General features: G+C 33.8%; 1 protein-coding gene across 1 annotated transcript in view; it reads left to right on the forward strand.

Annotated features, from left to right (window-relative positions):
* The window catches only part of PPFIA2 (PPFI scaffold protein A2), a 418,639-nt gene that overhangs the window by 320,697 nt on the left and 70,297 nt on the right, over nt 1-27,645 (forward strand). Inside the window, exons 9-17 of the mRNA XM_087814518.1 lie at nt 3,052-3,198; nt 4,202-4,336; nt 9,358-9,441; nt 9,708-9,839; nt 11,346-11,408; nt 15,494-15,585; nt 19,984-20,119; nt 21,825-22,045; nt 26,204-26,441. Coding sequence (XP_087670644.1) covers nt 3,052-3,198; nt 4,202-4,336; nt 9,358-9,441; nt 9,708-9,839; nt 11,346-11,408; nt 15,494-15,585; nt 19,984-20,119; nt 21,825-22,045; nt 26,204-26,441 — 1,248 coding nt within the window. The remainder of the gene's footprint in view (nt 1-3,051; nt 3,199-4,201; nt 4,337-9,357; nt 9,442-9,707; nt 9,840-11,345; nt 11,409-15,493; nt 15,586-19,983; nt 20,120-21,824; nt 22,046-26,203; nt 26,442-27,645) is intronic.

Raw genomic sequence — 27,645 nt, forward strand, 5'->3', positions numbered from 1 at the left:
TTAAGGCCCACGCTAATGCTGTATGATTTCATCTTAACTTGATTACTTCTGCAAAACCTTATTTGCAAATAAGGTCAATTTCACAGGTCCTGGGTACATATACATTTTTTGAGGAGGGAATGTAAGGGGAGACACAATTCATCCCAGTACATAGAGCTAGAGAAGTGTCAGGTCATCAGGCCACTTCTTCTCTGGGCTTCATAGCTCAGATTTTACATTAAAGATGGAGGGGAACACATAAAACCAAGACTCATTATGGGCAGCCTGGCATTTAGAACTGTTTCAGGGTCAGTGGGGTGGAGAATCAGTAAGCAGGAAAAAACGGCCGATAGCAAGATGACAGGTTAGGCTATGAAAGTGGGAGTTAGGGTGAATAAGTTTCCAAGAATGATCCTAAATTTCTGTGGGGAGTGGTGTCCCTCCATTGCCAAGGGGCACAAGAGCTGATTTGTGGGTAGGCAGGGTCACTAAGGACAACGTGATGAGTTTCATGGTACATATATTACTTCTTATTTAACTTTAAGATATATACATAATTTTTCAAAGTCAAATATCTAGATGGTACAAATCTTAAACACACACAGAAACACATACACAAACACACACGTACACACAAACATAGCCCCACCCACTTCCCTCTCACTTACCGGAAAGTCTTAATTTCAATTTTTTAGCCATTACTTCTTGTATTTTCTCTCTTATTTAAACTTCACCTATGTCTTAGTATTATATTATATGGGGATTTTAGCTCTCTTAGTGCTTTCCCTTACTTTCTCTTCCCATCCTTCCGCTGCGGCTATCTCAAAATCACATTCATTGTTACCATTAGTATAATTATGTAAATAATTTCCACAACTCATCTAAGGAGGAGTTTCCTGTGATAGTATTTCCTTTTGTTGTGCAGCTTTCTGTTTTTCCAGGATTTTATTAATTAATTACCTGCTATATTAATTTGCTTATTTATTTTTAAAACTATGGAAAATCTTCCCACCCACTCCAATAGTTTGTCAACATTCTATAACTTCAATTCAATTGTGGCCAATGGTCAAGCGGATAATTTATCATTTTTGTCTTTATTTTTTCTGAGTCATCCCTTTTCCCTCTGCCTTCCACCTCTGACCTGGACCAGCTTCTTTGTAAGCCCATTTCATTGTTTCAGCTGTTGCTATAGGATTTACCTCTACTGTCACATTGAAAATCCAGGAGAAAGGAGTGGTCAAGTTCCCTAAAGAAGAAAGAGCATAAAACCCAGAAAACAGAATTTTTTATTTTTTATTTTTTGGAGTTAAGTATTGCTTTTATTTCTTTCTTTTTTTCTTTTTTTTTTTTTAATTTTATTTTTGTTTAAAATATTACAGATGTCCCTTTTTCTCCCCAATGACCCGTTCCACCCCATCCCTTCCCCCTCCCCAGTCCCTCTCCCCACCATTGTCCGTGTCCTTGGGTTGTGCATATATGCATATAAATTCTTTGGTTACTCTCTCCCCCTCCACCCACCCGCCCTCCTCCATCCCTCTGACATTCGTCAGTCTCATGTCACTGAATCTATTCTGTTCATCAATTTATTAAGTTCTTTAGATTCCACGTGTAAGCGAGATCATGTGATATTTCTCTTTCGCTGCCTGGCTTATTTCACTTAGCATAATACTCTCCAGATCCATCCATACTGTCCCAAAGGGTACAAGATCCTTCTTCTTTACAGCTGCGTAGTATTCCATTGTGTGAATGTCCCACAGCTTTTTTACCCACTCATCTAGTGATGGGCACTTGGGCTGTTTCCAGATCTTAGCTATTGTAAACTGTGCTGCTATGAACATAGGGGTGCACTTATTCTTTCTGTTGAATGTTTCAGGATTCCTAGGATACATTCCTAGGAGTGGAATCACTGGGTCAAACAGCAGCTCCGTTTCTAATTTTTTGAGGAACCTCCATACTGAAAACAGAAAATTATTAAACTTTGAGTAAAGGTGGAACACCTGTTCTAAACTAAGTCTAGAGGTTAAGAATTTGTGTACATGGGGTTAAATTTCCACATGGTGGTGAGGGAGGCCAAGAATTTGAAGGACTATCCATTTAGGGGCTTCTATTTCTTTTGGAATATTGGAAGAAAATGAATCCGTTCTGTGGGTGTGGGAGGGTTGGCTCTGGATCCTGGAGCAGAGTAATAAAGGGATTAGTGATGAGCTGATAGTAATGTATGGAAAACACCAATATCCCCTCAATTCCAGGCTCTTTTTGCAAAGTAGCTTCCCACATTATCAGGAAACCACACCAGGCCCACGAGGCTCACTTCTTTAGCTGACTTTTGCCAACATCACATCAAAAGATAGGTTATATATCTATTGATACATTCTCATGGAATTTTTTAGAAAGATAAAATCATCTCCGTATTACTTATGAATTAAATGGTTCAAAATATTATTAATGTAATGGTTTTACTGCATTTGCACCAATATTTAATTTTTTTGCTAGAGTTATTAGTTCATTGATTTCTTTAAGTTCTTTTTTTATTTGGAATATATGTAACAAGGGATATGATTAATTTCCAAAGTCAAATGATGGATTCATTTGTGCATAAGATTCAAATTTACCTTTTTCATGTCCTCTTTTAACCATTGAGTTACTCTTGCTTATATGTTAAGAGAACCCTTATTTGAAGATTGCTTTGCAATTTTGAACTGTAGACACCATTTCACCAATTTTCTGGTATGCAACTCTACCCAAAGCTATATTTATGTCTATCATGTGGTGAACTAATTTACCTGCCCCATATTTTCTAAGCATGCCAGTTCTACAGCAGGCAGTCTCAAAATGTACTTTACTGCATTCTCAGAGGACGAGAGCTTTTGATTAACCCAAGATGTAAGAAGAATTCTGACAGATCTATTGGGGAAACTCACAGGAAATCTTACATTCCTTTCATGAGAAGAAAGAAATTAATATTTATTTCAATAAAGCAATGGTTTTTGTGTCTTACTATTTTATTTAAATAACATTAAACTACTGGGAAATCTGATGTGATTTTTTAAATTTTTTTTATTTTAACTGTAGGCCATGGCCCAGAAGGAAGATATGGAAGAAAGGATCACAACCCTCGAGAAGCGTTACCTCAGTGCCCAGAGAGAATCGACCTCCATCCATGACATGAACGATAAACTAGAAAACGAGTTGGCAAATAAAGAGGCCATCCTGCGGCAGGTCCCGTATCTCTGTGTTGGTCTTGCTCTCGTCCATGTGTGTGTCCTCAACATTCTCACAACACATGGAGTAAATAAAATACTTGATTTCTTGTCAATCAATCCTTCTCTAAAATTTAGAATGGAATGAACTAAACAGATGTGGTTTTCAGCATGTAATCAAGAAATTTGTCATAGTAATAATAAAAATAATGGCTTATATACTTTGGATCTAAACACAAACGAGAAACTGTGCTCAACAGTTTACATGTATTACTTCACTTAAATCTAACCACCACCTGTGAAGTAAGCACAGTTATTATACTGAGGACAGTAAGGTTCAAGGACATGACGCTTTCCCAAGGTCACACACCTGGTAGTTGCCAGAGCCTGTAATGGAATAGATTTAGACCTGTCCCACTCCAGAGCGGGAGTGGGCAAGCTGTTGCCCATGTGCCAAAACCATAGCTCTGTTTTGTAAATAAAGTTTTATTGAAACATAGTAATACCCATTTATTTAATTATTGTCTATGATTGCTTCTGTGCTGAAATAGTAGAATCAAATTGTTAGAACACAAATCCTAAAATATTTACTACCTGGCCCTTCGCAGAGAAGCTTGCCAACCCCATCTCTAGAGCCTGGGCTCTTAACCATGGTGATCCATTACCTTTCCCTCTCCAGCTGATGTTATGATTTTCAATATTTTGCTATCATGGTCCATCTGAAGTGTTAGTTCTGAGTGGTATTCCATTTGTCCAAGTATATATTCACTGTTAACTTCTTTTCTTTTTGCTGCCATTGGTAAGAGCTTTTCTGTTTCTTTTTTAACGCGTCGAATGTTATTAAGGAATGTAAATGAGAAATATAGGAAAACGTGAGAACAATAATCTTCTTGCATGCTAGGTGTGGTAGTGGTAGCTGATTTAAAGTCTAGGATAATGGGTGAGGTCCAAACCCCCAGTGGCTGGTGCTTGGTATCCTAACCATGACCCTTTAAGTGTCTCTTTTCCCATCCCCGTTCCAGATGGAAGAGAAGAACAGACAGTTACAAGAGCGTCTTGAGCTGGCTGAGCAAAAGTTGCAGCAGACCATGAGAAAAGCTGAGACCTTGCCTGAAGTAGAGGCTGAACTGGCTCAGAGAATTGCAGCCCTGACAAAGGTACTGCAATAACACACTTGGTCAGACTAGATGTACTTATAGAAATGACTAGTAATCAGAATGGAATTTGTAAAGATTTTCTTTAGGCTTTATGAAAATGAAGTTCATTTAATCTTTATTACATTGGTTTCTTATTTAGGTGAACTTTTCATATCAGCATCTTATTGATGCTGACATGAACAATTAATATGTGACTGTGATGATTCCCTTACCTATTTAAACATTAACAAAACCAAACAAAATTTCATGTCCTTATATTTATTTACCATGGTAATATTTGCACATAAGAATAATCACTTAATATAAACACATAATAATGATATTTAATATGTTTATACATGAGACATAATTTGTTAGGCTTAACATGATTGGTATTAGAAATATAGGAAATATCATAAGCAGTTAATTCCTTTCTGAGTATAGTATGAAAAAAATTTGTTAGAAGTTAGATTTGTAGAAGTCTAAAGTCTCCAGCTATTAAATAGTCAGAAAGTGGTTTTAGTAAATGCAATTTCTGCTGATTCAATTGAATCCACAAGAGTCTGAAGAATATTCAATATTATCTGCCATTAGATTCTGCAATTATCTGCATATTTTAGAATTTTGCAGGTATTATAATGTTTAAAAAAGTTTTTTTTACCTTTCACAGTCAAATGGAAATGGCATTGCTTCAAAGTGTATATGCATGTCACTAGAATAAAAGTCCAGATTTTTACTAAAAGCATGTTTGGCTTTTTTTTAAAAATATGTCTTTATTGATTTCAGAGAGAGGAAGGGAGAGTGAAAGAGAGAAACATCAATGATGAGAGAGTCATTGATCAGCTGCCTCCTACATGCCTCCCACCAGGGATCGAGCCCGCAACCTGGGCAGGTGCCCTGACCAGGAATAGAAGCTCCATCTCCTGGATCATAGGTCAATGCTCTACCACTGAGCCAGGGCACATGTTTGACTTTTAATATCAATTCAAACTGTACACATATTTTATATGTTCACACAGTTGTTACAATGTGCTAAGTTTTCCACTCCACAGCAGTAAGTGGGTTAGACAGATATGTGAACTGCAAGGTGCAAATTCTGGCAGTAAGGGATTGCTTGAAACAATTCATGAGGTAATATAAAAGTAGGCACAGGGACTTGCTTTTCTGAATAAGTAAATAATTAAAGAACAGTAAACTGATGCTTATTAATTAAAATAGGGAAGTTAATCAGGCGGTAAAAAGGCAAACACTTGGAAATGTATTGCAGGGTTAGAAAGTATGGGAATAGTTGATTATCTATAAGTGTTGGAAAAACTAGATGAATTAAACATTAGCCTGATTAACGTAATGTTACAATCTGGATCCTTCTATAGTCACAGATCATGCCATAAACCCCTCTGGCAATTCCAGAAATGTGTGATTTCTAAGATGAAGATACATTTATCATTTTTTGAGAAATGTTTTCTGAATTATACCAAAATGTGCAAATATAGTAGTAATATTCTATTTTTTTCTTGTGAAGATATTTTCAATTGCTATAATATGGATCAGATATGTATACTTATATCTGAGGAACATGAAAAGCTTTTATAAAAAGTTAATTTATTGGATTGAATTATTTTAGGGGGAATTAGGTGGCTAAATAATAAAAATAAGTTTTGTAAAATTTTACTGTAAAATAATCATCAATATTATCCTGAGTAAAATACAAGAAAGTCTGGAATCTCTTCCAAATAAAAGTAATTTAAAATTCAGCAAATAGTTGCCCCAAATTAACTGCTGATAGACTGAAAATAAAACATAATTTCAAATCAATACTTTACTTATGAGGCTTTAAATTAAATATTCATGAGAATTCTTAATTTAGAATATTTTTTTAAAACTTGAAGTAGGTGTCTCACCTTTTTTTGACTTTCATTTTATTTTGGGGGCTCTTACTTTGGTACATATATTCACCTGCATACCCCAAATAATTTCCTCAGGTTACTCCTACCTAATAATATATTGCTGAAATTTCATTTTATTTCACCTGGCCCCTTTTGATTTCTTCTTTTTCCAGTAAAGTTTTGTTCTTCTTTAAAAGTGCCAAAAATGCTAGAATTTACTCTAGCATTGCTGTATTAACTTCGGTTTGTCTTCCATTTCCAAATACATCCACGCTCTTCCAATACTATTTCTGCCTATGTAATTTTTTTCTAAAACTTTAGCTCATTTGGAATTGCCCTGTATCACATTAAAGAGTGAACACAAGGCAAACCCTATTTCCTATCAAGGAGTATAAAAAATAGCAGATTGTTCTTGTTGTGACCCTTGTGTTTACACCAATTGCTTAAACTGCAATCTTTACAAGGCTAAGGTGAACCTACATCAATAGTGGTTAAGGTTGATCCCAGTGTTTGTTTAGAAATGATGTCTGAATCTACTCTTTGGTTGATAAGGCTGTGTGTGTGTGTGTGTGTGTGTGTGTGTGTGTGTGTAGATAGGTAGGTAAACCTCATTTAAGATTTTTAGAAAATTAAAAGCATGGCTATGGATAAAACTTAAAAATTGGCTTTTGCAAGTATAAACACAATTAACTAATAAAGATTTTGGGCTCCCAACCTTGTAATTTAAGATGATTACTTCTTTAATTACAGTGCATATTCCTTTAGCAAGGACATATTTCATCTTAAATTCCATAGGTATTTTATTAATTTTTAGTATCAATAAAAAGATCAGCAATAACATAGATATTGAAACATGACAGAATTCTTGTTTATTCTCTGAAGTAAATTTTCTCAATGTTTTGGTGTCTTTTCAGTAGTTAAGATGTTTTAAAGTACCTTGAAAGGCTTATTGCACTTTACTTGTATTTTTGGAGATACAGTTTTAGAAACTGAAATGTTCTAAATCACCTTGAATCAGTCACCTGGTTAATTTTTATACAACCATTTGTTAAATTATAGTTTTGAGAGATTACAGATACATTTATGAATTTAGATTATATAATTTCAGTAACATTTTGATCCACTTACTGTATGCTTAATTTAATTCTAAGTTTTAAATGCTTATATAAAACCATTTTGTGGCATTTGGAGACTGTGGTAGCTTTCTGTGTTGCTTCTGCTTGAAAATTTGGGGAGAAAATTTGGTTACTGTTATCTCTTCATTTTTTTTTTTCTATTTATGAAATAATATCAGAAAGAAAATTAAAAACTATAAATGTTGAACTATAACTTGCATAAGCACACCAGTCAAATGTTAAATGCTATTTGATAGGTTAAATTGGAATTCGTTGCATAAAATGGTACATATGCCTGTGAACTAATACATGAATAGGAGACTGTTTCTTTTCAGGTACTACATGACGTATTTATAAATAGTCTTCTGTTTGCATTTAGTAAGTGTCACTGTTTTAGAATACACTTGTAAAATGTAATAGAATATGCTCTAGAGTTGAATTGTGTAGTCTTGACATAGGATGTTTTTGATGTTATAATTACTTAACTTGTAAATATCATGAAAATGTTGATGTAACTTTACTTGTCACCTGTGTATAACATACTAAGACAATTCCGCTATCAGCAATGTCACATGTGTTAGCAGTCTGCGCCTGTGGTAGCCTGACAGTCACCTCTAAGACATGTAACTAACCTTGGCACTGGGGGAACTGTAGCGCACAAAGGCAAGATGCTGCAGGCACACTTAGGGCAGTATTTTGTTTCCATAGCAACAAATCAATCCAGAAAGTTTTGGAGTGGTCACTAGTGTCATTCGGGAGAGTTCACAAATCATTTTTCTTGTCCTCGCAGCATTTGTGTCACCTAGATAATCTGAGGACTTTTAATAATGCTCATTTAAAACTTCATATTAAGACTGTATCTGAGAACATATATCTATACCTACAGCCATAATGTGTAGTCAGAGACCACAAGTCATTTTGTAAGTTTGCTGCTGTTGCTGAGGAAACTCAATCCTGCTTGAATTGGAGAATACTACTAATAATTAACCCTGTGGCTTAGCTTTTCTCTGATTTCTACAGAGTTGGGTTTATAATAAATTTTATTCCAAATTTATTTCACCTGAGCCATTGCCTTAGCATATTCCTCAACATTGAGATACATTGTTTCCATTATTTTTGACCAATATGATAAACAAACAAGCAAACCAAAATACAAAACTTTTAACAATCTATCAGAGACATATTCTAGTGTTTGGTTTCTCATAATTCCAATTATTACATGACTCTTTCAGAGTTGCTTTAATTCATTCTGTAGTAGTCTGTCATCGCCAGCCATCACTAACCTTCCATACCTTAGGTTGGTAGCTTTTTGTTTGAACATATTATTGTTTTTCGATTATGATCATCAACGGCATCATGTTCACCAGATATCGGTGTAGATCTCTCCACATAAAGTTATGTCTGTTAAAGTATTAAATTTGCTGTCACACTTTTCCTTTAAGCATTCTGTGCTGTGTTCTGTTCAGTGTCAGTGTCTTTAGTTCTGATTTTTCAATTTTGTGCCTCTCCTTTTCCTTGACTTGTTAGTCTGATCCAACCTCTTCTACCTCATCTGATGATTATCAATATGTTATGGAAGCTAAACTACAAGAAATGATCTCCATACGTAGGAAGGTAGTCCTACTGGACTTTACTTTCTATTGCTAAATAGAATCCATCTAAGTTTTTCTTTTCATTTATAAAAATTATGTTACTTTTATTTATTGATAATCGACCATCTGTGCAGTTCAGTGCTTCAGGAGCTTAAGATTGGACAATGGCAGGTTTGTGTTCAAACCATGCACAGTCTGCATGTTACATTTGGCTGATTTCATTGCTCATAAATAACTCCAATGTTTTGCTGATGCTTGGATGTAACAGGCCTTTGTAGCTGACACATTTCAAGCAATGCTGTTCAGCTGCCTGTTTAATGAAAGTTTATTTTTTGAAAACTACATTTGCGGTTGGTAGTAGCTTGCTTTACATTTTATTTCCGTTTAATTAGAGGAAAAGTGCTCATCAAATCTTACATGTCAGGTGCATTCTTCATATTTCTTAACAGGCTGAAGAGAGGCATGGAAATATTGAAGAGCGTATGAGACATCTAGAAGGTCAACTTGAAGAGAAAAATCAAGAACTTCAAAGAGTACGTATATTAAGAAACCCCTCCTCAATGATCAGTTTACATTTATATTCTACGTACAGAAGATGAATGTTTTTCTGGATTGTTGGTTATATTTTAAATGTTATGGATATGCCCTGTGTATTTTAAAGAAAAGAGTTTCTAGCAATTTAATAAAAATAAACATAAAATTAAATCCAATTTTAAAATTAGAAGAAATATAAAAACAAACCCAAATATATTTTTAATGATTTTCATGTCATATTTATTTATTTTTTCTTGACTGTAAGGCTAGGCAAAGAGAGAAAATGAATGAGGAACACAACAAAAGGTTATCCGACACCGTGGACCGCCTTCTGACTGAGTCCAATGAACGCCTACAGTTGCACCTAAAAGAAAGAATGGCTGCTCTAGAAGAAAAGGTAAAACTACAGGCGAGGAGAATCACACGAGCATTTAGCAATGTCCTTACACTCGTGTTTCTTTTATACCTGCTATAATCATTATATTGGTCAGCTGAGTCAGTGACTTTCCTTAATTAAAAAATGCCTGATGTTCTTAGAAGTGAATGAACAGTTCCTGGAGAAATGTGTAAGATCAATTTTTAAATGAATAAAAAATTCTTCATGGTATATAATTCTTTCATATTAACATGGTCATATGAGACAAATGCATTAAAACATGGTGAACTTTTGTGCTGAAAATATTTCATTTATCCTTTGCCTGGCATGAAGCAAATAAGAGTGATAAGACCACGAATGTTTTTAAGTAACTGAATAGACCCCAGGTCTAAAAGCCAAAATGTGAGTGAGCTTATATCAGCAATCATGTCAATTCCACTACAGAATTTAGGAATGCAATATTTTTAGCTGCATTGTTTTAAACAAGTGCTCCTGTGCAGTCTGCAATTTCATTTATATTTACATACATCTCACTGACAGTTGGCAGCTACCAAACCAGCAAGAGTTATGTGAGCTGGTTTCCAATTCCAAGGTATAAACAAAAGGAGAGGCTAAAACCTAGGTGCACAAATCATTTTGGAAATTTAGATTGAATGTCAGTTACTTCTTAAGGTAGACATTTTTCCCTTGCCCCATCCAATAAACCAAAGCAGAAAACAATGTTTCAGTTAATGTTAAAGTATTTTGATTAATTTACCCATTAGGAAGTGGTAGGGCATGACTTCTTCCCATTCAACTCCAAATGCATGGCCACTATGCCAATTACTGCACTCAGTTTAATTTTACTCTGTAAACTTGAAAATAATGCATTGTTTTAAATTGTGCTTTGCAGTACCATAAGAACGTTATAAAGCTTTTACAGCAGTAATACTTTCATGGCAAGGATTTTTAAAAATATCTGTGATGCAACTTATTTTCATGTCATGGTGTATAATATTAGTTTTTTAATTCACTAAAATTTTATTTTTATTTCTCTAAAAATTTAACTATCATAGATATTATTGATTCTATATTTGAAATAGAAGTCCAGAAATTGAACTTTTAAAAATATGATCTTATCATTTCTTCTTTTTTCAGATAATAATAACCAGTTCATCTGAATTCTTTATCAATAATACCTCTGGATAATATTAAGCTTGTAACTCACTTTTTCTTATTGGAAGAGTAACCTAATTATTTCAAATTTTAAAAAGGCTGAGAGGGGGCAAACAGAAATATAAAGATAATATTCAGTCAATTTGTCAATTAAAATGTCATAAAATAACATGTCTCACTTAAATTATGTTTTTCTCAAAATATTAAGGTGTCATGTTTAAAGATTCTATTGAAGCTTGGTTTCCATGGGATCCAACAAATAGATGCATCAAGGAAGAAATTAATGAAGATTCTTGAGTGATAAAAATAATCTTCATATCTAATTATTTTCTGTTTAGTTTATTAGTTATTTCTATTTTGTCTCTTCTGTAGAATGTTTTAATTCAAGAATCAGAAACTTTCAGAAAGAATCTGGAAGAATCTCTACATGATAAGGTATTATGGAAACTTACATTTTGCCCATTTTTCTATTTCACATTGGTAACTGTTTTGTAAAATAAATTTGAATAGAAATAATTTTAGGATGTTTTCTTTTTGAAACAATTTTAACTTTTATATTATACATACAAAAAATTTACACATATGGGGAGAGCCTGATGAACCTTTACAAACTAAACGCACTAAAAATCAACCCTCTGGAAACTCCATTCTTGATAACACATGATCACTACTCTTATACCAAAGGGTAGTTACTACCTTGACTTCTTACAGGGAAAAAAAAAAAAAAAATTGGTTTTCACTTGTTTGTGCTTTAGATAAGTGGAATAAAAATGTATGCACTAATTTGTGTCTAGTTTAAGATACCGTTTTAACAGAAATGTATTAAATACCTATTATGCATAAGAATTGTGATGTTATATAGTTTCAAACATGATCTTGGTTCAAAAGTAGCTGAAAAATCTAACTGAGGAGACAGAACACAGCTTTGCCAAAGCAATGAATTGCAGATTAGCAGACGCCAAGTGTCAAATGAGTGTAATAGACAATAAGAAATACAGGAAGGAGAGCTGACCATACATTCTTGCTGTAAAGAAGTCTTCATGGAGGTGAGGCTTGACTAAAACTTGAAGAAAAGGTAGTACTGTGTTGCAAGCCTTTCAAATACAGCGCATGTAGCATGATTGCAGGTGCTTGGTGGGGGAGGGTGTGAGAAGAGTGTTTGGTATTTTAAATAATAATGGGCATATGGTTCGGCTGGAATCAGTTTCTCCTATTGTAAGAAATGGGGTAGAAGAGGCACATCAGGACCAGGTTATGAAATGTTAAGAGTTTGATTGCCAATGTATCTTTGTACTCCTTCATTGGCCTGAAAAATGCGTGTTAGCAATTTTGTATTAATTTCATTTTGTTTGGCATAGGCAAATGAAATGGTATAAAATTACTAACTTATGAAGTGATCTATAATGTGTATTGAACAAAAGATGGAAGGGATAGAAAGAGAGAAGGAGCTAGAGGAAGGGAGAGAGGAAGGGAAAAAACAAGGAAGGGAGGACAAAAGTGTGGCATATGGAAAGTATTTGAAAAGATAAAAGAATAAAGGCAAGAGTGAACAGTTAAAAATAAGTAAATAAAAAGAAACTAAATAAACAAATACAGTCATGCCAAAGTATTACTTTTAAAATATCTGTTTTAACAACAACCAGTTAAAGTGATGACAGAGCTTATAAAAAATAAAAAATAAAAATTTAAAAGTGTGAACAACAATACATTCAGTCCTATTGAATGCTATCTATTATGATGCTAATTTCAAAAATAACAATTTTGTCTCACTTTTGATGTGTACACAATCTCCCAAAAAATGGATCTACTAGAGCAATATTATGGTGCCTAGAAGATAACATCGGATTCTTGTTGAAGTAGTTCAGAATGTCTACATGGGGGGAGAGGTCATTTCTTCAGGCTCTTGAAGGCAGATATGTTCTTATATAAAGAGCAGGACAGGGGACAGAGCCTATTCTAGAGCACAGAGAAAACAAAGGTGGTTGATTTGCTGTATCATCAGAAGTTTGCTGGGACTGGTATGTGTGTAAAAAGAACTAGATTTTGACCAGATTGTAAAATTTGGACTTGATCCTGTTATGCAATGTCATGTTATCCAAAACTCTGTGTGCTTCTGGAAAGATCCCCAGAACCCACTCCCCCACCACCTACCTACCCAAGCCTTGTAGCATCAACAATCTACCTAGGCAACCAGCAGCACCGATCATTCCATGCTTCACGGCCTTGTTCCTGTCAATTGCCAGAGGAAGCGAACCCCAGGTCATATTTCATTTCTGAATATCATCTCCTGCAGCTAAACATATTTCCTAACCTATCCATATTTCCTATAACTCCTCAAATTTCCACTCGATTATCTATAATGCATTATAATCCCCTGTATGTATACTCATCCACTTCTCTCAATGTTTCTCTTCACCATATTGACCTCTAAAATTTGAAGTTCTTAGGACTGCCCTTGGATTTCTTCTCTATGTTTAGTCCCTGATGAACTCATCTGATCTCATGGGTTTAAATACTATTTATAAATTGAGCACTTCCAAATTTAGATCTCCTACTGGGTTCTCTATCCTGAAGGAGTTCATGTATTCAAGAAGCTACTTAATATCTCTATTTGGACTCAGAGGTATCTCCAGCTTAACAGGTCAATCCCTCCCAAGTGCCATCACCACCTAATCTGACTACCACCACCAGCAGTCTTCTCAGTCAATCACAACTTCTTTCTCTTAGTTACTCAGGTTAAAAGCCTTGGAGTTACTCTTAACCCCCTTTTTATCTCATACTCCACATTTAGTCCAATAGCAAATTCTGTTAGTTTTACCTTCCAAATAGAACCATGTTCCTGCCATTCTCTCCCTAACACCACTCTTGTCCAAGCCATAATTCTCTTGCCTATGTTTTTGGAAGAACACTAATAATTTTATTTCTTCCCTTCCCCCAGTTCCATTAGATACTTTATTTTATAGCTGTCAGCGCAATCATGCAGCCTCTCAATTTAAAAATCCTCTAGTAATTTCCTATCTCTCTCAGAGTAAAACCAAAGACTTTAAAATGGTTTACAAGGCCTTTCAGGATTACTCTCCTCAAAACTTGCAATCATACTTTTCTAAATCCATCCTTTATCTGCCTTTTCTAAAGCCATCCCCAATCCAGCCTCACTGGCCTCATTGCCCTCTAGCCACCAAATATAATCACATGCTGTTCCTTCTCTCTGCCATGCCTTTCCCTTTAATAATCCAGTTTGTAACTCTCTCCCTCTCTTCAGGTCTTTACTCAAACATCACTTTATTGAAGAGACTTTCCATGATTTTCCTACTTTTCTTTCCTACCCACATCCTTAAGACTGTATCTGTTTATTGTGTTTTCTATCACATTATAAATTACATGAAAGCAGGAAGTTTGTTAGTTTATTACTATACCTCAGGTACCTAGCACACAAAGGGTGCTTAGTGTACATTTGTGGAAATAACAAATAAATTAAAAAATACATTAAAAACTGTTGAATATTTTTAAGAAAAGATATTTGAATATTTTTAAGGAAAGATACTTAAGGAAAGATATGATCAGAATATTTTTATCTGATCATACATATTTTTTTAAATGATGCATCTGACAGAAGAATATGTGGGGAAAGGATTGAAGGGAGTATCACCTCTGTGGAAGCTGGTAAAATAATTCAGGAAAGAGGTAAAAAGGGTGTAGAGTAAGATGGTGGTAGTAAGAATAAAAGGGCAGATAAGAGAAACATTACAAAGGTCACGTTGACCAAAAAAAAAAAAAAGCGTGGTCAGAAAGGACGTATGAATCAAGTAAAATGTCAAGCATAGGCCACTTGGAGAGGGAAAAACAGCAATAGAAAATCCAGAAGAACACTTTTAAACTTTTATAATATTATAAAAATTATAATTATGAGAAGAAAATTAAAGTGCTTCCATCAGCATTTAAGGGCAATAAGGCAACCCCTTATCTTCACAAATTTATAGACTGAACCTGATAATGCCAATCTGAGAAAATTATCAGTTGCACAAATAATTGTACCATTATAAAACTAATAATTTTAACTCAAATGATGATTTTTTTCCCCTCATCCTTTTAATTCAATCTTCTTTTTCCTTCACCCATGTACCCTTCAACGCTTATAGAATAATAGAAATTCACTTATTGCATAAATAAAACCTTTTCTTTATTTTTTAAACTGGCTATGATTTCTACTTTGCATTTTTAAGTGATGTATACATAGCTGGTCATGACCTTAGTGTTCCTGTATTTTTGCAAAAATTTAGGATTAATGAATTCTAGGGAATGTAGATAGGTTTTTATTGATTTCTGCTGTTCATATTTTCATGACAAGGGGGAAAATCAGGCATGCTTTACTCTCATGACTAATAATCTTTAATAAAATTATATCCATCAGCTTTTCATTTTTAAAAAGCCACTAAACTTGGTGGTTTTGTATATCATAACTGAGTGTTGGTATTATTGGTATTTGCATATCATTTGAGTAACACTTCTTTGATTTTTAGGAAAGATTAGCGGAAGAAATTGAAAAGCTGAGATCTGAACTTGACCAATTGAAAATGAGAACTGGCTCTTTAATTGAACCTACAATATCAAGGTAACATTAAATTAAAAGCTTATGTGCAGTTGACTAAAAACCAGTATGAATTTCCTTATGGTTAATATCTCCTAAAATAAAATAAACAAGTACCTCCTATTGCTCAGCCATCATTGCTCTATTTTGACTCCTCACCAATTTAGTTTCTACACTAAAAAATGATTGTCTTTTAGAAATCCTTTCTATAGACATGCAATAAAAATTGAAATCACTACTTTTCATATTCAGCATTTAATTATATAGATAAAATACATTAAAAGAGTCTTAAATGAAGACATGGAACTATATGGATGTAAGAGATTACATCTTGTTCCAGGAAGAAGTATCAGCCGTTTTCTCTACATGCAGAAATGTTTTCAATGCTTAACGTTACTGAAGAAATCTCATTCATGATGGTCACTCATATTCACACAGCATATAACTATTTTGGTAAAGTAATTGCAAATAAAGAGGAAAAGAGAAAGTATACTTGTTTAAAAATTCAAATAAATTTAGCCATACTCATCTACTTTAACTCAGTACCTCAGCTGAAAAGAAACAGAGACAATTGTTTCTCTCTCTAGATAGACTTCAGTAATTTACATATAATTTTCTTTTTTACTTAGAGGCTTTTATTCAAATTGTATAAGAAATCCTAGAAGGATTCACTCATTTTGATCATTTTTTAATTAAGCAATACAATGATATCAGCTATTTGAAACTTTTGACCACCAAAGATTTCTAGAAGTTCTTTTTTCATGGCCTTATGCTTATGTTAAGAATATTAGCTCCACAAGGGCTGGAATTTCTGTCTCTTTAATTACTATAATTTCAGCACCTTAAAAAAGAGTCTGCCATGTAGTGTGCTCTCAATAGATATTGTTGAATGAATGAATATCTGGTAAAGCATTTTTCAGATGTTCAGATGAAAAATCCAAATTTAAAAAAATCTAAAGGAGTTTATGTTTTTCAGTATAAGTACTGATAAAATATTCAGTATGTTGAGTATTTCTCTCTTCAGTTGAGTATAAGAAACACATTTCTGCAGGTATAAATACATCCAAAATTTTAAAAAAAATAATAATAGGTCTTTAATTTAGAAAATCATGTTTATTTATTTTTTAATTTTATTCTGACTTATATCTGAACTGAAACTGTTAATTCAGTTCCATGTATTCATAAGGTGATGATCATAATGGTGATGATGATGGAGGAGAAAAACAACTGATAAAATATCAAAGGAGTAAATACATACAGTGAACATTATTAAATTAACAAATGAAAGATATTTTAATAGGACCAAACGGCCATTTTATTGTCTTTTTGAACTTCAGCCTCAGAAATGCAGATTTCTAGAGGTGGTGTCTAAAAATTCATTGCCACAGTGAGTCATCATGGGCCACCTAACAATGTGACATGTATCCACAATAACAGAACTACACACAGAACAATTTTTCTCTGATGCAGCAGACTGTAGTAGAAACAACACTACACCAACCATAATAAGACTGACATTCTTAGGTCTCAGACATATAATTACTGGCTGTTTGATTTTGGAAGACCTATTTTCTTAATAAGATTCTAATTATGTGTATGTTTTACATAAATTACATATAAAATACTATTTTTCTGACTATCTCACAAGCTCATTTTGCAGGTAAAATGAGACACGTAACATGAATTATATATAAGGTACTATTTTTATGACTATCTCACAAACGTACATTTGCAGATAAAATGAGAAGTAAGCAAAGGGGTTTTGTAAACAGTAAATCACACCAAAAGTATAAAGTTTTATAGAAATTATTAAGCTAAATTGATGAAACTTATAGTATAAGTTACAGGATAACTGAATATTTATTAAATAACCTTTATTTGTTGAACATCCATGCTTTTGAGTGCACATAATTAGGAAAGAAACAATTGAAAAAACAGATGGTGCACTAGAACATCATCAACTTGTGTTTGATCTTCCAGTTGAGGACATAGGAAGAGATGACCTAAAATTAGCAATTATCAGTAACTAATATCTCTAGTAGTATCTCATCTGAGAAGAAAGTGAAATAAGTTTCAGAGTGACTGGAGATGGCCAGATTTGGCTGAGCTCTGAAAAAAGGTAGGATGTAGATAATTAGAAAGGATGATGGAGAACCTTACAGAAGCAGAGGGATGGATTACAGGTTTGCTCTAAGAAAATTCACATTTGGTTTATCTATGGAAGTTCTTTCATAAGATTATGTGCAAGATTCACAGGAGATTCAGGAGGGTGAACTTCAGGATGGTTCTTTGTCTAAATGAATTGGTGACTGTAGATGAGCTTGTAACTTAGACCTCCTAGTACCTCCCAAAATAATGTATAGTAAAATGACTAAATTTTAAATGTATAGAAGTGTTACCTTTGATTTCTCTCATCAGAGAACTGGTTCACAGAGTTGAATAAAAGGAAAGAGGTGAGCAGTAACTTTTTTAGATGAAGTATAAGCAATTGGCTCTTCTACAGTTGCTGTTGACTCAGGTCTTTTGTTATTTCAAGATCAATTAAGCACTTTCTACTTGCTAGACATTGTGGCCTTAGAGATTCAGTGGTGATGGTGATGAAGAGGACATGTTCCAGATGGAAAATAGAGGAGGAATAGTTTGAGGACCATTTTACTGGAAGGAATATGAGAAGCTAGAATATGACAATGGGACTTTGAACTTTAAGAATACTAACCATGTAAATGTGTGAAGAGACTGTTTTCAAAGGCTCAGAAGTGAAAGTGTGACTTATGGAAGGAATTGAAAGTCAGTACAGCTAGATGGGGAAATACAGAGAGTAACTGCAAGTGAAGCTGGAAAGTATGAAGGGCCTTAATTGTAGAGAGCCTTTTAAGGACACTGAAGATCTTCAGGTTGTCAATGGGACCAGAGCTGTGTTTTGTTTCATGTTTTTATAAATGACCTAAAGTTGAGAGATAAAACAAACAAAAAAATACTCATAGGATGATGTTATAATTTTAGAAAATCCACTTTGATGCCCAAAGAGATATTCTCTTAAGTAGCCACAGACAAAAGGAACCTAGAAAGTTCTGAGCTAGTTTGGAATGCATTTTAATCAATTTCATTAATTATCTTACCAGATATTTGTTAAGTACTTAATAACACCTTGAACATGTAATGGTGATGAAAGTATATTTGTCTTCATGAAACTTATGCTCTCTGCCAAATAGATAAACACTAAGATTTGTACCACTTATGGCCATGGCCTTGTTGGTTAGTTTTTATATATAACTACTCCACAATAAAAAAGTTTGCTTGATTAAGTTCAAGTTCCCTGCTGGAAAAAACGATTGCTGTCCTCTATCTTGAGGATGGTTCCTTAGTTCATTTGCTTTAACGTTCTGTTTGGCAAAACAAGGACTTGCATCAGTTAAATCAGTATCTTCTGTTGTTAACACTCAGACTTCATCTAACCTCTTTTATTTAGTCTTGCCAAATATTTGGAAATGCTTCATTCACAAAGAGAACTAAGGGTGAAAACATAGAGCAGCAGGAGTCCCAAGTTCAAGAGTAAACAGAGCTTTAAGTACATTTGCTATTGATAATAAATCATTTTGTAGGACAGCATTGCCACTGTTATCACTATTATTGTAGTAATAAACAGAATTTGCTGTAAATCTCTATATACATAAGGTACCTGGAGAAACTTTTACCACACTTTAATTACAGTGTACTTTATTCTCATGCTCATTGAAGGGCAGTGTGACAATATTTTCCAGTTGGAATATTCCAACTGTTTCACCTCTAAGTAGATTTCGATATCAAATGTGCTTATCAAAATATCTTTTTATCAATGTCTTATTAAAAGCTAAAAAATTACTTTGGTTATCTTATTTTATTAAAAAAAATAACTTTATTAACCTTGGGTCAATCTGATTTTAAGTATTTCATTTATTTTTCTAAGTTGAAAAATAGAATGTTGAAAATTCTGGGACCCAAAAAATTTACACATTTTTTTTCTGTTAGATTAATGAGCAATGTTTAATACAAATACAGTAACAAATAGCATATATTGGGATATCCACTAAAGAGTCCAAACTAAATAGAATTGCCAGAATTTAAGCCTTTGGATTTTGGTTGTCAATCTTAACATGCATTTGAAAATAATAAGTAACGAACAGAAAGCCTTTTTATATTCTAAAAATGTACTAGACCTTCATGAGAAAATGTACTAGACCTTCATGAAAGAACCTGAGGCTGGAATTTCTGACATAAGCCTCTGAAAAGACCTCAGAGGGTCATGACAATTCATCAGCTTTCTTTCTTGAGGTTTATTTCCTTGAGCGTTAATGCTTTGCTGCCAGTTAAGAAGTAGATAGTGATTTGCTGGTAATTTTAATTTTGGAGATTGGCTATATTGCATATTTTTCCTTTTTCCAGGACTCATCTTGACACCTCAGCTGAATTGCGCTATTCGGTTGGGTCCCTCGTGGACAGCCAGTCTGACTACAGAACAACTAAAGTAATACGAAGACCAAGGAGAGGCCGCATGGGTGTGCGACGAGATGAGCCAAAGGTTACACTTTTTATTTCAAGTCTCTGATGGTTTTAAGTAAATAAACTTCCATTTTGGATAGAATTTTAATACTGAGTAGGTTCAAAATGCTAGCATTTTTATTAGTTTCAAGTGTGACATATGACATATTTTAAAAACTATAACTAACACAAAACCACTAACTACTATATGCCAGAAGTTCAACTAAACATTTTCCATGTATTTATCCACATAACCTTATGAATTGAGTCTATTTTTATGCTAATTTCAGATATGAAAATATGGAAGCTCAGAAAATTTAAGTGTTCAAACACAGCCAGCAGAGTAATACAATCAAAATGTGAGCCTATGTTTGTGTCATTTCAAATCCCAAGCTTTTATCCATTGCACTATTTTGTATTTTCTTATTTGCTTGGGCACCCAAGCAATGGCATTTATACTGTTGATTAAAATAAATTAAATATTTTAATTATAATTACTACTTTAAAAACACTTTGAGGAAAATATACAGAGGCTGTTGAAGGTGTTTGTAGAGAAAGTGTCCACGATCAATGGCAGTGCCAGCCTTTCAGTCACTCAGTAGCTCAGCGTTTGTAACTATGCATGTTCACCAAGTACACGGTTGCATTATACGGAGAATACCGTTCCTTTGTGCCCTAACTAGAGTTTATTCTCCCCAACCACTGCATATGTCCAAAATACTACACAACCTACTTGTCTTTACTCGTACAAACCTTTTCTTTTCTTTTCTTTTTTCTTTTCTTTCTTTTCTTTTCAACCCTTTCATTTTTAATTGGCACCTACGTGTCATGTACAAATGAGTCCCTCAGCAGGCATTCAGTCTCAGTTGAATGGATAGATAAATGAACAGGCAAAGACTAAATTAAGTTCCACCTAGTTCTTTCCTCATTTTTAAATGAAAAATGAATTAGTACTACTTGGTAACAAAACAATTTGTAACATAAAAGCTAATCAGGGTTTTCAAATCTTAAATACTCAAGGCAATCTCTTGTGGTCCCCCCACCCCAAATTATTTTACACCATCACAAAAATGAAAAAATGATTTTTTAAAACAGCAGAAAGCTCTAGGACCTCCTTTTTTCTCCCAAACCTGTCATACTTTGAGATTGCAGCTTGAAAAACACTGGTCTATTAGTCACTCAACACTTTTGTTCACATGAGGTTTTACTGTATCAGTTAAAACATAGCCATGTATAATGGCATGCCTTGGGCTTAAAAAAAATCAATCAGGCATTTAAGTGACCAGAGCTGTAGAAATTAAATTAAATTACTTTGCAATATTTTTAAATAATATTTAGTTAAAATTTATGTAAATGATTATTAGGGAGAAAATTCTTGTATAATTTGTTGTATGATAATATCTGTTGTCCCAGTCTATAATACAAAAGTATAGATTAGAGTAGTGTTGTAAACAGAAATGTTTTAAAGTAATTGTTACTTTGATTTGGAGTTGAGCTAGAAATCATGGAGATGTCTTCATTTATTATTTTTATTTTGATTAAAATGTTGATATGTATGCAGACACTACCTCCCATAACATAAAATGCCAATAAATATTTTATTTAACCAATACATTAAAATGTTAATAATCAGTTCCGCTTTTGCCAAGTAATCTGTAAAAGCATGTGTGCTTTTTTGTTTTTCAGAATATTACTTTGAAAATGTACAATGCGATAAATATTATAACTGTTTATTCATCACTCAGGTAAAATCTCTTGGGGACCATGAGTGGAATAGAACTCAACAAATGGGAGTGCTAAGCAGCCACCCTTTTGAAAGTGACACAGAAATATCTGATATTGATGATGATGATAGAGAAACAATTTTTAGCTCAATGGATCTTCTCTCTCCAAGTGGCCATTCTGATGCCCAGACTCTAGCTATGATGCTTCAGGAACAATTGGATGCCATCAACAAAGAAATCAGGTGAGTTCAATTATTATTGATGGTGTCAAGAAATTAGAAGACCTTGATACTAAAAACGTGATCATCAGATCAGAAGCATTGGCATAACCTGGGAGGGTACTGGAACTGCAGAATTTCATACTTCACCCCACACCTACTGATTCAGAATGTGCATTTTCACAAAATTCCCTGGGTATCTATATATGTCATATACAAAATTAGAGTGCTTTTGTAAGGAACACACATGAAACATACAGACATGATACAATATGAAAGAATGAAGTGAAGATAAAAACTTCTCCAATGAATTTTAAAGAACTTTTTAAATTAAATTTTACTATTTAAATGGTATTTGTGGTGACAAGATACATTCTTAATGTACGTTTAACACTACAGTAAAGGCACTAAATAGCATGCAAATTAATTTGCAGCTGGCTCCTTAAAAGTATTTAGACATTGAAGTGAAATTACCTATGACTGAATTATTTCAAACTAGGTTTTTCAAAAGGTACTATCACCACATAATATCTAGATAATAGGTGGTTTCCAAAGATAACATTATGGAATAGAAATTGTACAACTTAACACTTCAAATATTGAGAAATGTTGTCACTATGATAATTTAAATTTTAACTTATGTTTTTTTCTATCATTAATTTGACTGTCCCCAATGAAGAACCCTATGGTGTCAGGTGGATTTGTTTTCTTTTAAACATCAGGAAATTATTCTTTACTTGTTTTTTCAAGTGATGATCAGTTTTACTATTTTGAACCATGCCTTTATTCATCCTTTCTGACTCTAGCTTTAATCTGTTGACCTCTTACTTTGATTCAAATCTACCTAGCTCTCCACTATCATCACCATATTGCACATTGTAGTAGGTTCTCATATGGATGACAGTAATAGTTCTATCTGGTTTCTTTGTAGTCTTTGGATTCCCAAGCTAGTCCAAGCTGACACCACAGCCAGAGCACACTTTTCAAAAAACAAGTGTACTTATGTACTATCCTTTGTCAAAAAGCCCTTCGGTTTCCCTTTAGAATTCTCTGATGGTCTGCAATGCCCCACCTACTTCACCATTCTCTTACCTTCTCCATGTTCTGTTGTACATGACTTCCAGCTCCTTGAATGTTCCATATGGTCCCTGTTTTGCTGAGGCTATTCCTTTCTTCTGGAATATTCTCCTCAATCCACACTGTTCTGCCCTAACTCATCACCCACTTTATACTTACACTCCATGAACAGCTCAATTCTTCTGTCCTTCAGTTCACTTTTCTGTCCTTTGGCTCTTTGTCTTTACTGGGTTATGAGTTATATATAACTTATAAGTATATCTGGGTTTGCTAATTGCTTTATTTCCAGAACTTAGCATTTTGATAAATAAAAAGTGTTTCATAAATATTTGATTACTATAAATAGAAAAAATCTATATAAAGCATGAATTTCAAGTGAATAACACTTTCTAATGCTGTGCGGCTAATGATACTTGTTTTCACCAAAAAATATACACACACCCTCAATAACATGCTATGTCCCTCCAGGGAATTTTAGGGTTTTTGCATTAGGACAATAATTTCCAGTTACAATCTTGACCTAAACTAATTAAATTGATATCCAAATAATAAATTCATACTATTGTCTTTCAATATGTTACATTACTGCCCTTCTTAATGTAGATTAAAATAGTTGCTGATTGTAATACATTAAGAAGTGTATAAAATTTGAGTACAGAGCAACATTTAAAAGAAGTAAGCACCTTGATATAAACTGTGGTAATATGCTAACATTAATGGGAATGTATCTCTTGTTAAGATTTTTCTTCTTTCACAAATTAATTTAATTATTTCACAGTATAGTTTTGAAAGAAATTCCACTTCTCTTAAAGGGAGAGATAAGATTGCTTTAAACTCATTTGTCACTGCGGCATTCATTAATCTGTTCATCTATAGTTAGCTATGATTGGCCCAATTTACTCTTGTAGTTTTATTAATTCTTTCAGCCTTCTCTTTGATTCCTATGAGAATCCCTCCCCAACATACTAGGACAGAATAAAGGGAATCTATTTTGTTGTTATTTTCTTTGCTCCCCACATTTACATCAGGGTTCTAAAGTTCAATGGATTGCCATCTATTTTTTTCCAAATAAATTGAATGTCTAGGTAGCATTGGATTTCCTGTTTGCTTAAACTTTGATTTACCTCTTACTCAACTTGTTCCTCTAGGTTTGACTCTCCTTTACAATGAATAGAATACTAGAGTTAATAACTACAAATTCTTTGTATGGCAGAACCACATCACCGGATATTTCTGGGGTCATTTTCCACCAATCATTTTAAATGTACGAAAAATGTATTCTGTTTTTTAAGAGGAGGAAGTTTTTCTATTAGCAAGTGTTTAAAGCATTAATGATGTTATACTCTGATACTTGATAAAGGCTTTCTTCAGGAATCTGATCTTTGGCTCAAGTTAAAATGCACCCAGGAAAATTAACTTCAAAGTAACAGAATTTAAATTCTTTGTGTAAGTAAAAAAGTATAATCAAGATTAAATGTACTTCTTAATATTTTTATTTACTTTATTTTTTTAGAGCAGTTTAGGTTTCACAGCAAATTTAATTGAAGGGAAGTACAGAGATTTCCCCATATACCCCATGACCCCATCCATGCCTATCCTTCCCCACAATCAACATCTTCCACCACAGTAGTATGTCTGTTACAACTGATGAGCGTAGATTGACACATTCCCCCAAAGCCCATAGTTTACATTACGGTTTACTCTTGCTGATGTGCATTCTGTGCATTTGGAAGAATATATAATGGCATCTATCAATATGGTATCAGAGTATCTTCACTGCCTTAAAATCCACTGTACTTTACCTAATCATCCTTCTTCCCATCCAACCCCTGGCAACCACTGACTTTTTACTGTCTCCATAATTTTGCCTTTTCCAGAGTGTCATATAGTTGTAATCACATAATATGTAGACTTTTCAGATTGGCTTCTTTCATTTAGTCATATGCATTTAATGTTCTTCCATGTCTTTTTGTGCCTTGATAGCTCATTTGTTTTTAGTGCTGAATAATATTCCAGTTTATTTATCTATTTACCTACAGAGGGACATCTTGATTGCTTCAGGGTTCTGGCAATTTTAAATAAAACTGCTATAAACATCCATATACTGGTTTTTATATAGACATAAGTTTTCAGCTCCTTTGAGGAAATACTAAGGAACATGATTACTGGATCATATGGTAAGGGTGTGTGTAGTTTTGTAAGGAATTGCCAAACTGTTTTCCAAAGTAAACATGGAAAAAGAAAACTTTGCAATGATCATAACCTTGAAGTTGAAGGGTATATGTCATAGGAGATCCCAATTAGCCATTTGTAGTTAAAAGGAAATTTCTCAGGAGGTTTCTGTTCCCCTCTTTTCAAACAAACTATGCTGGTACGCAGTTTCATTATAACAATATGTAAAATGTGCATAGATTCATCTTAAATTAGAGCTCTTTGCAACCCAGCTAGAGCTCTTTATTCTTTGGGTCTTTGTATTTCTAATATATACACATTCTTGAAGCTTATTTTTATTTAAAGAAAAGAGCAATGCTTTGTCATCTCAAAAGCATTTATAGGAACAATTTAATTTTTAAAATATCTATCCATCACCTCCACCTTATTAAATTGCATGGTGCTTATTTAAGGGTGACTTGTCTAAATAGGTGTTAATGCTTAAAAAAAAAAGACTCAGATTTATTGGTCCAAATGATAATTATGAATGACCATTTATTGAGGATTTTATCAATTATACTTTGATATAATTGGAGGTAAGATTCAATAACTTTGTTGGAACCTGAGTTTCTAAAACTCTCATTTATCAGCACATGAGTTCAAGTATAAGCTTAGGATTAATGACATAAATTAATTAGACAGGCAAGGAGCTTTTGTAGGTTACAGTATAGAAAGAGGGTCCAACTGAAAGTGGAGAGGAATTATGTATCACTTGGAAAAATGACTTTCTAAATTTCAGTCAGGAAGTCCCTTGAATTTATTAAAAGCTATATTTTCTAGAGAGAGAAAAAAGATGAAAATAGTAGATTTGATATAAAATGTTTACAGAGTTTTATTGACTTATTACCATTATTCAGAGCGTATCATGGGTCAAAATTTAACTGTATCTTGCAGGCTAATTCAGGAAGAAAAAGAATCTACAGAGTTACGCGCTGAAGAAATTGAGAACAGAGTAGCTAGTGTGAGCCTGGAAGGCCTGAATCTAGCGCGAGTGCACCCGGGGACCTCCATCACTGCCTCGGTGACAGCCTCCTCGCTGGCCAGCTCGTCGCCCCCCAGCGGACACTCAACGCCCAAGCTCACCCCGCGAAGCCCTGCCCGGGAGATGGACCGGATGGGGGTCATGACCCTGGTACGATGCGTCCAGGGAACTTCAGCCGCCGCTAGGATGAGTGATCCATTAGTTGATACTGAGAGGGCTTTCTGAGTGTTTTATTGTTTCTTCTTTCCTTTTTTCACAACAACCCCATGCGATAGGTACAGTTATTAATCCCGCTATGCGATGAAGATACACAGGTGTAACTTTCCCAAGGGCATACAGTAAGTAAATGGAGGAGGAGTCATCCCAACAGCACATTAGAAACCTGAATGGCTTAAAGCATTAAGCACATTCTTATTAATGACAGCTTGATGAAGTAAAGTGGGGGTGCCTTTGAACACAATAAATAATAAAAGTTATTTATTATAATTGCTTCGATACACCAACATAAAATGTTATGATTTTTTGCATACAAAACTATAAAATAGTTTTAGTAAGAAGAGCCATCGAAAGCAATGGCAGCAATTTCCCAGTTTTGTTTTAGGACATTTATGCATTTTCTTGAGTAGTTAGTCATAAATAAATCAGTGGTAAGTGAAGATTATCTCATTATAATTAGAGTACTTAACTATTTAGAACTTTTTCTGAGGGTACAAAGTGTTTAAAATGTTCAATATGTGACTCAGAAAAACAAGAAATGAAATTCAGAAAGTATCACATAATCAAACTTTGTCGTCAAATTCACTACTGTTATAGTGAAACATATTTTCTTTTACATGTAGAAAATATTGGAGGAAAAATAATTTTGTTGGGTATATTTATGTTGGAATATTCAAAGGAACATTAGAAATTTTAGGGACAGAAAATACAGGTTGAAAAGGCACTGTAATTGTTTGCATTGTATATGTTTATATATCTTGCAAACATTTTTATTTTTTGTTGTATTTACTTTTACTTGGTGTGTTGACTTTTACCGGACCACCAGTACATGAGCATAAATGACACGCTCGCAATTTCTAGTTAGAATACTGGATGGGGTAAATCAACCCTTTTTCTGATAACAGCTGAAATATAAAGTATAATGGAATAGTTTAACAATAATTATTTTCTCTTCATAAGAAAAATAAAGATAAGTGAATAAGGTTCATGGAATCATAAAGAATTTGCTTTGTAAAAAATTCTGTAAAAGAGCATCGACAGGAAAACAGCAGCCCGAGAAACGCGATGCTGAGGGCAGAGCCTTTGGCGCTTGGGAATAGGGGATTTGTTAGAATTCAGGGAGACTGAGGTCCCTCAG

The sequence above is a fragment of the Miniopterus natalensis genome, chromosome 2, assembly GCF_054644295.1.
Source record: "Miniopterus natalensis isolate mMinNat1 chromosome 2, mMinNat1.hap1, whole genome shotgun sequence".
In the NCBI taxonomy this organism is placed as follows: Eukaryota; Metazoa; Chordata; class Mammalia; order Chiroptera; family Miniopteridae; genus Miniopterus; species Miniopterus natalensis.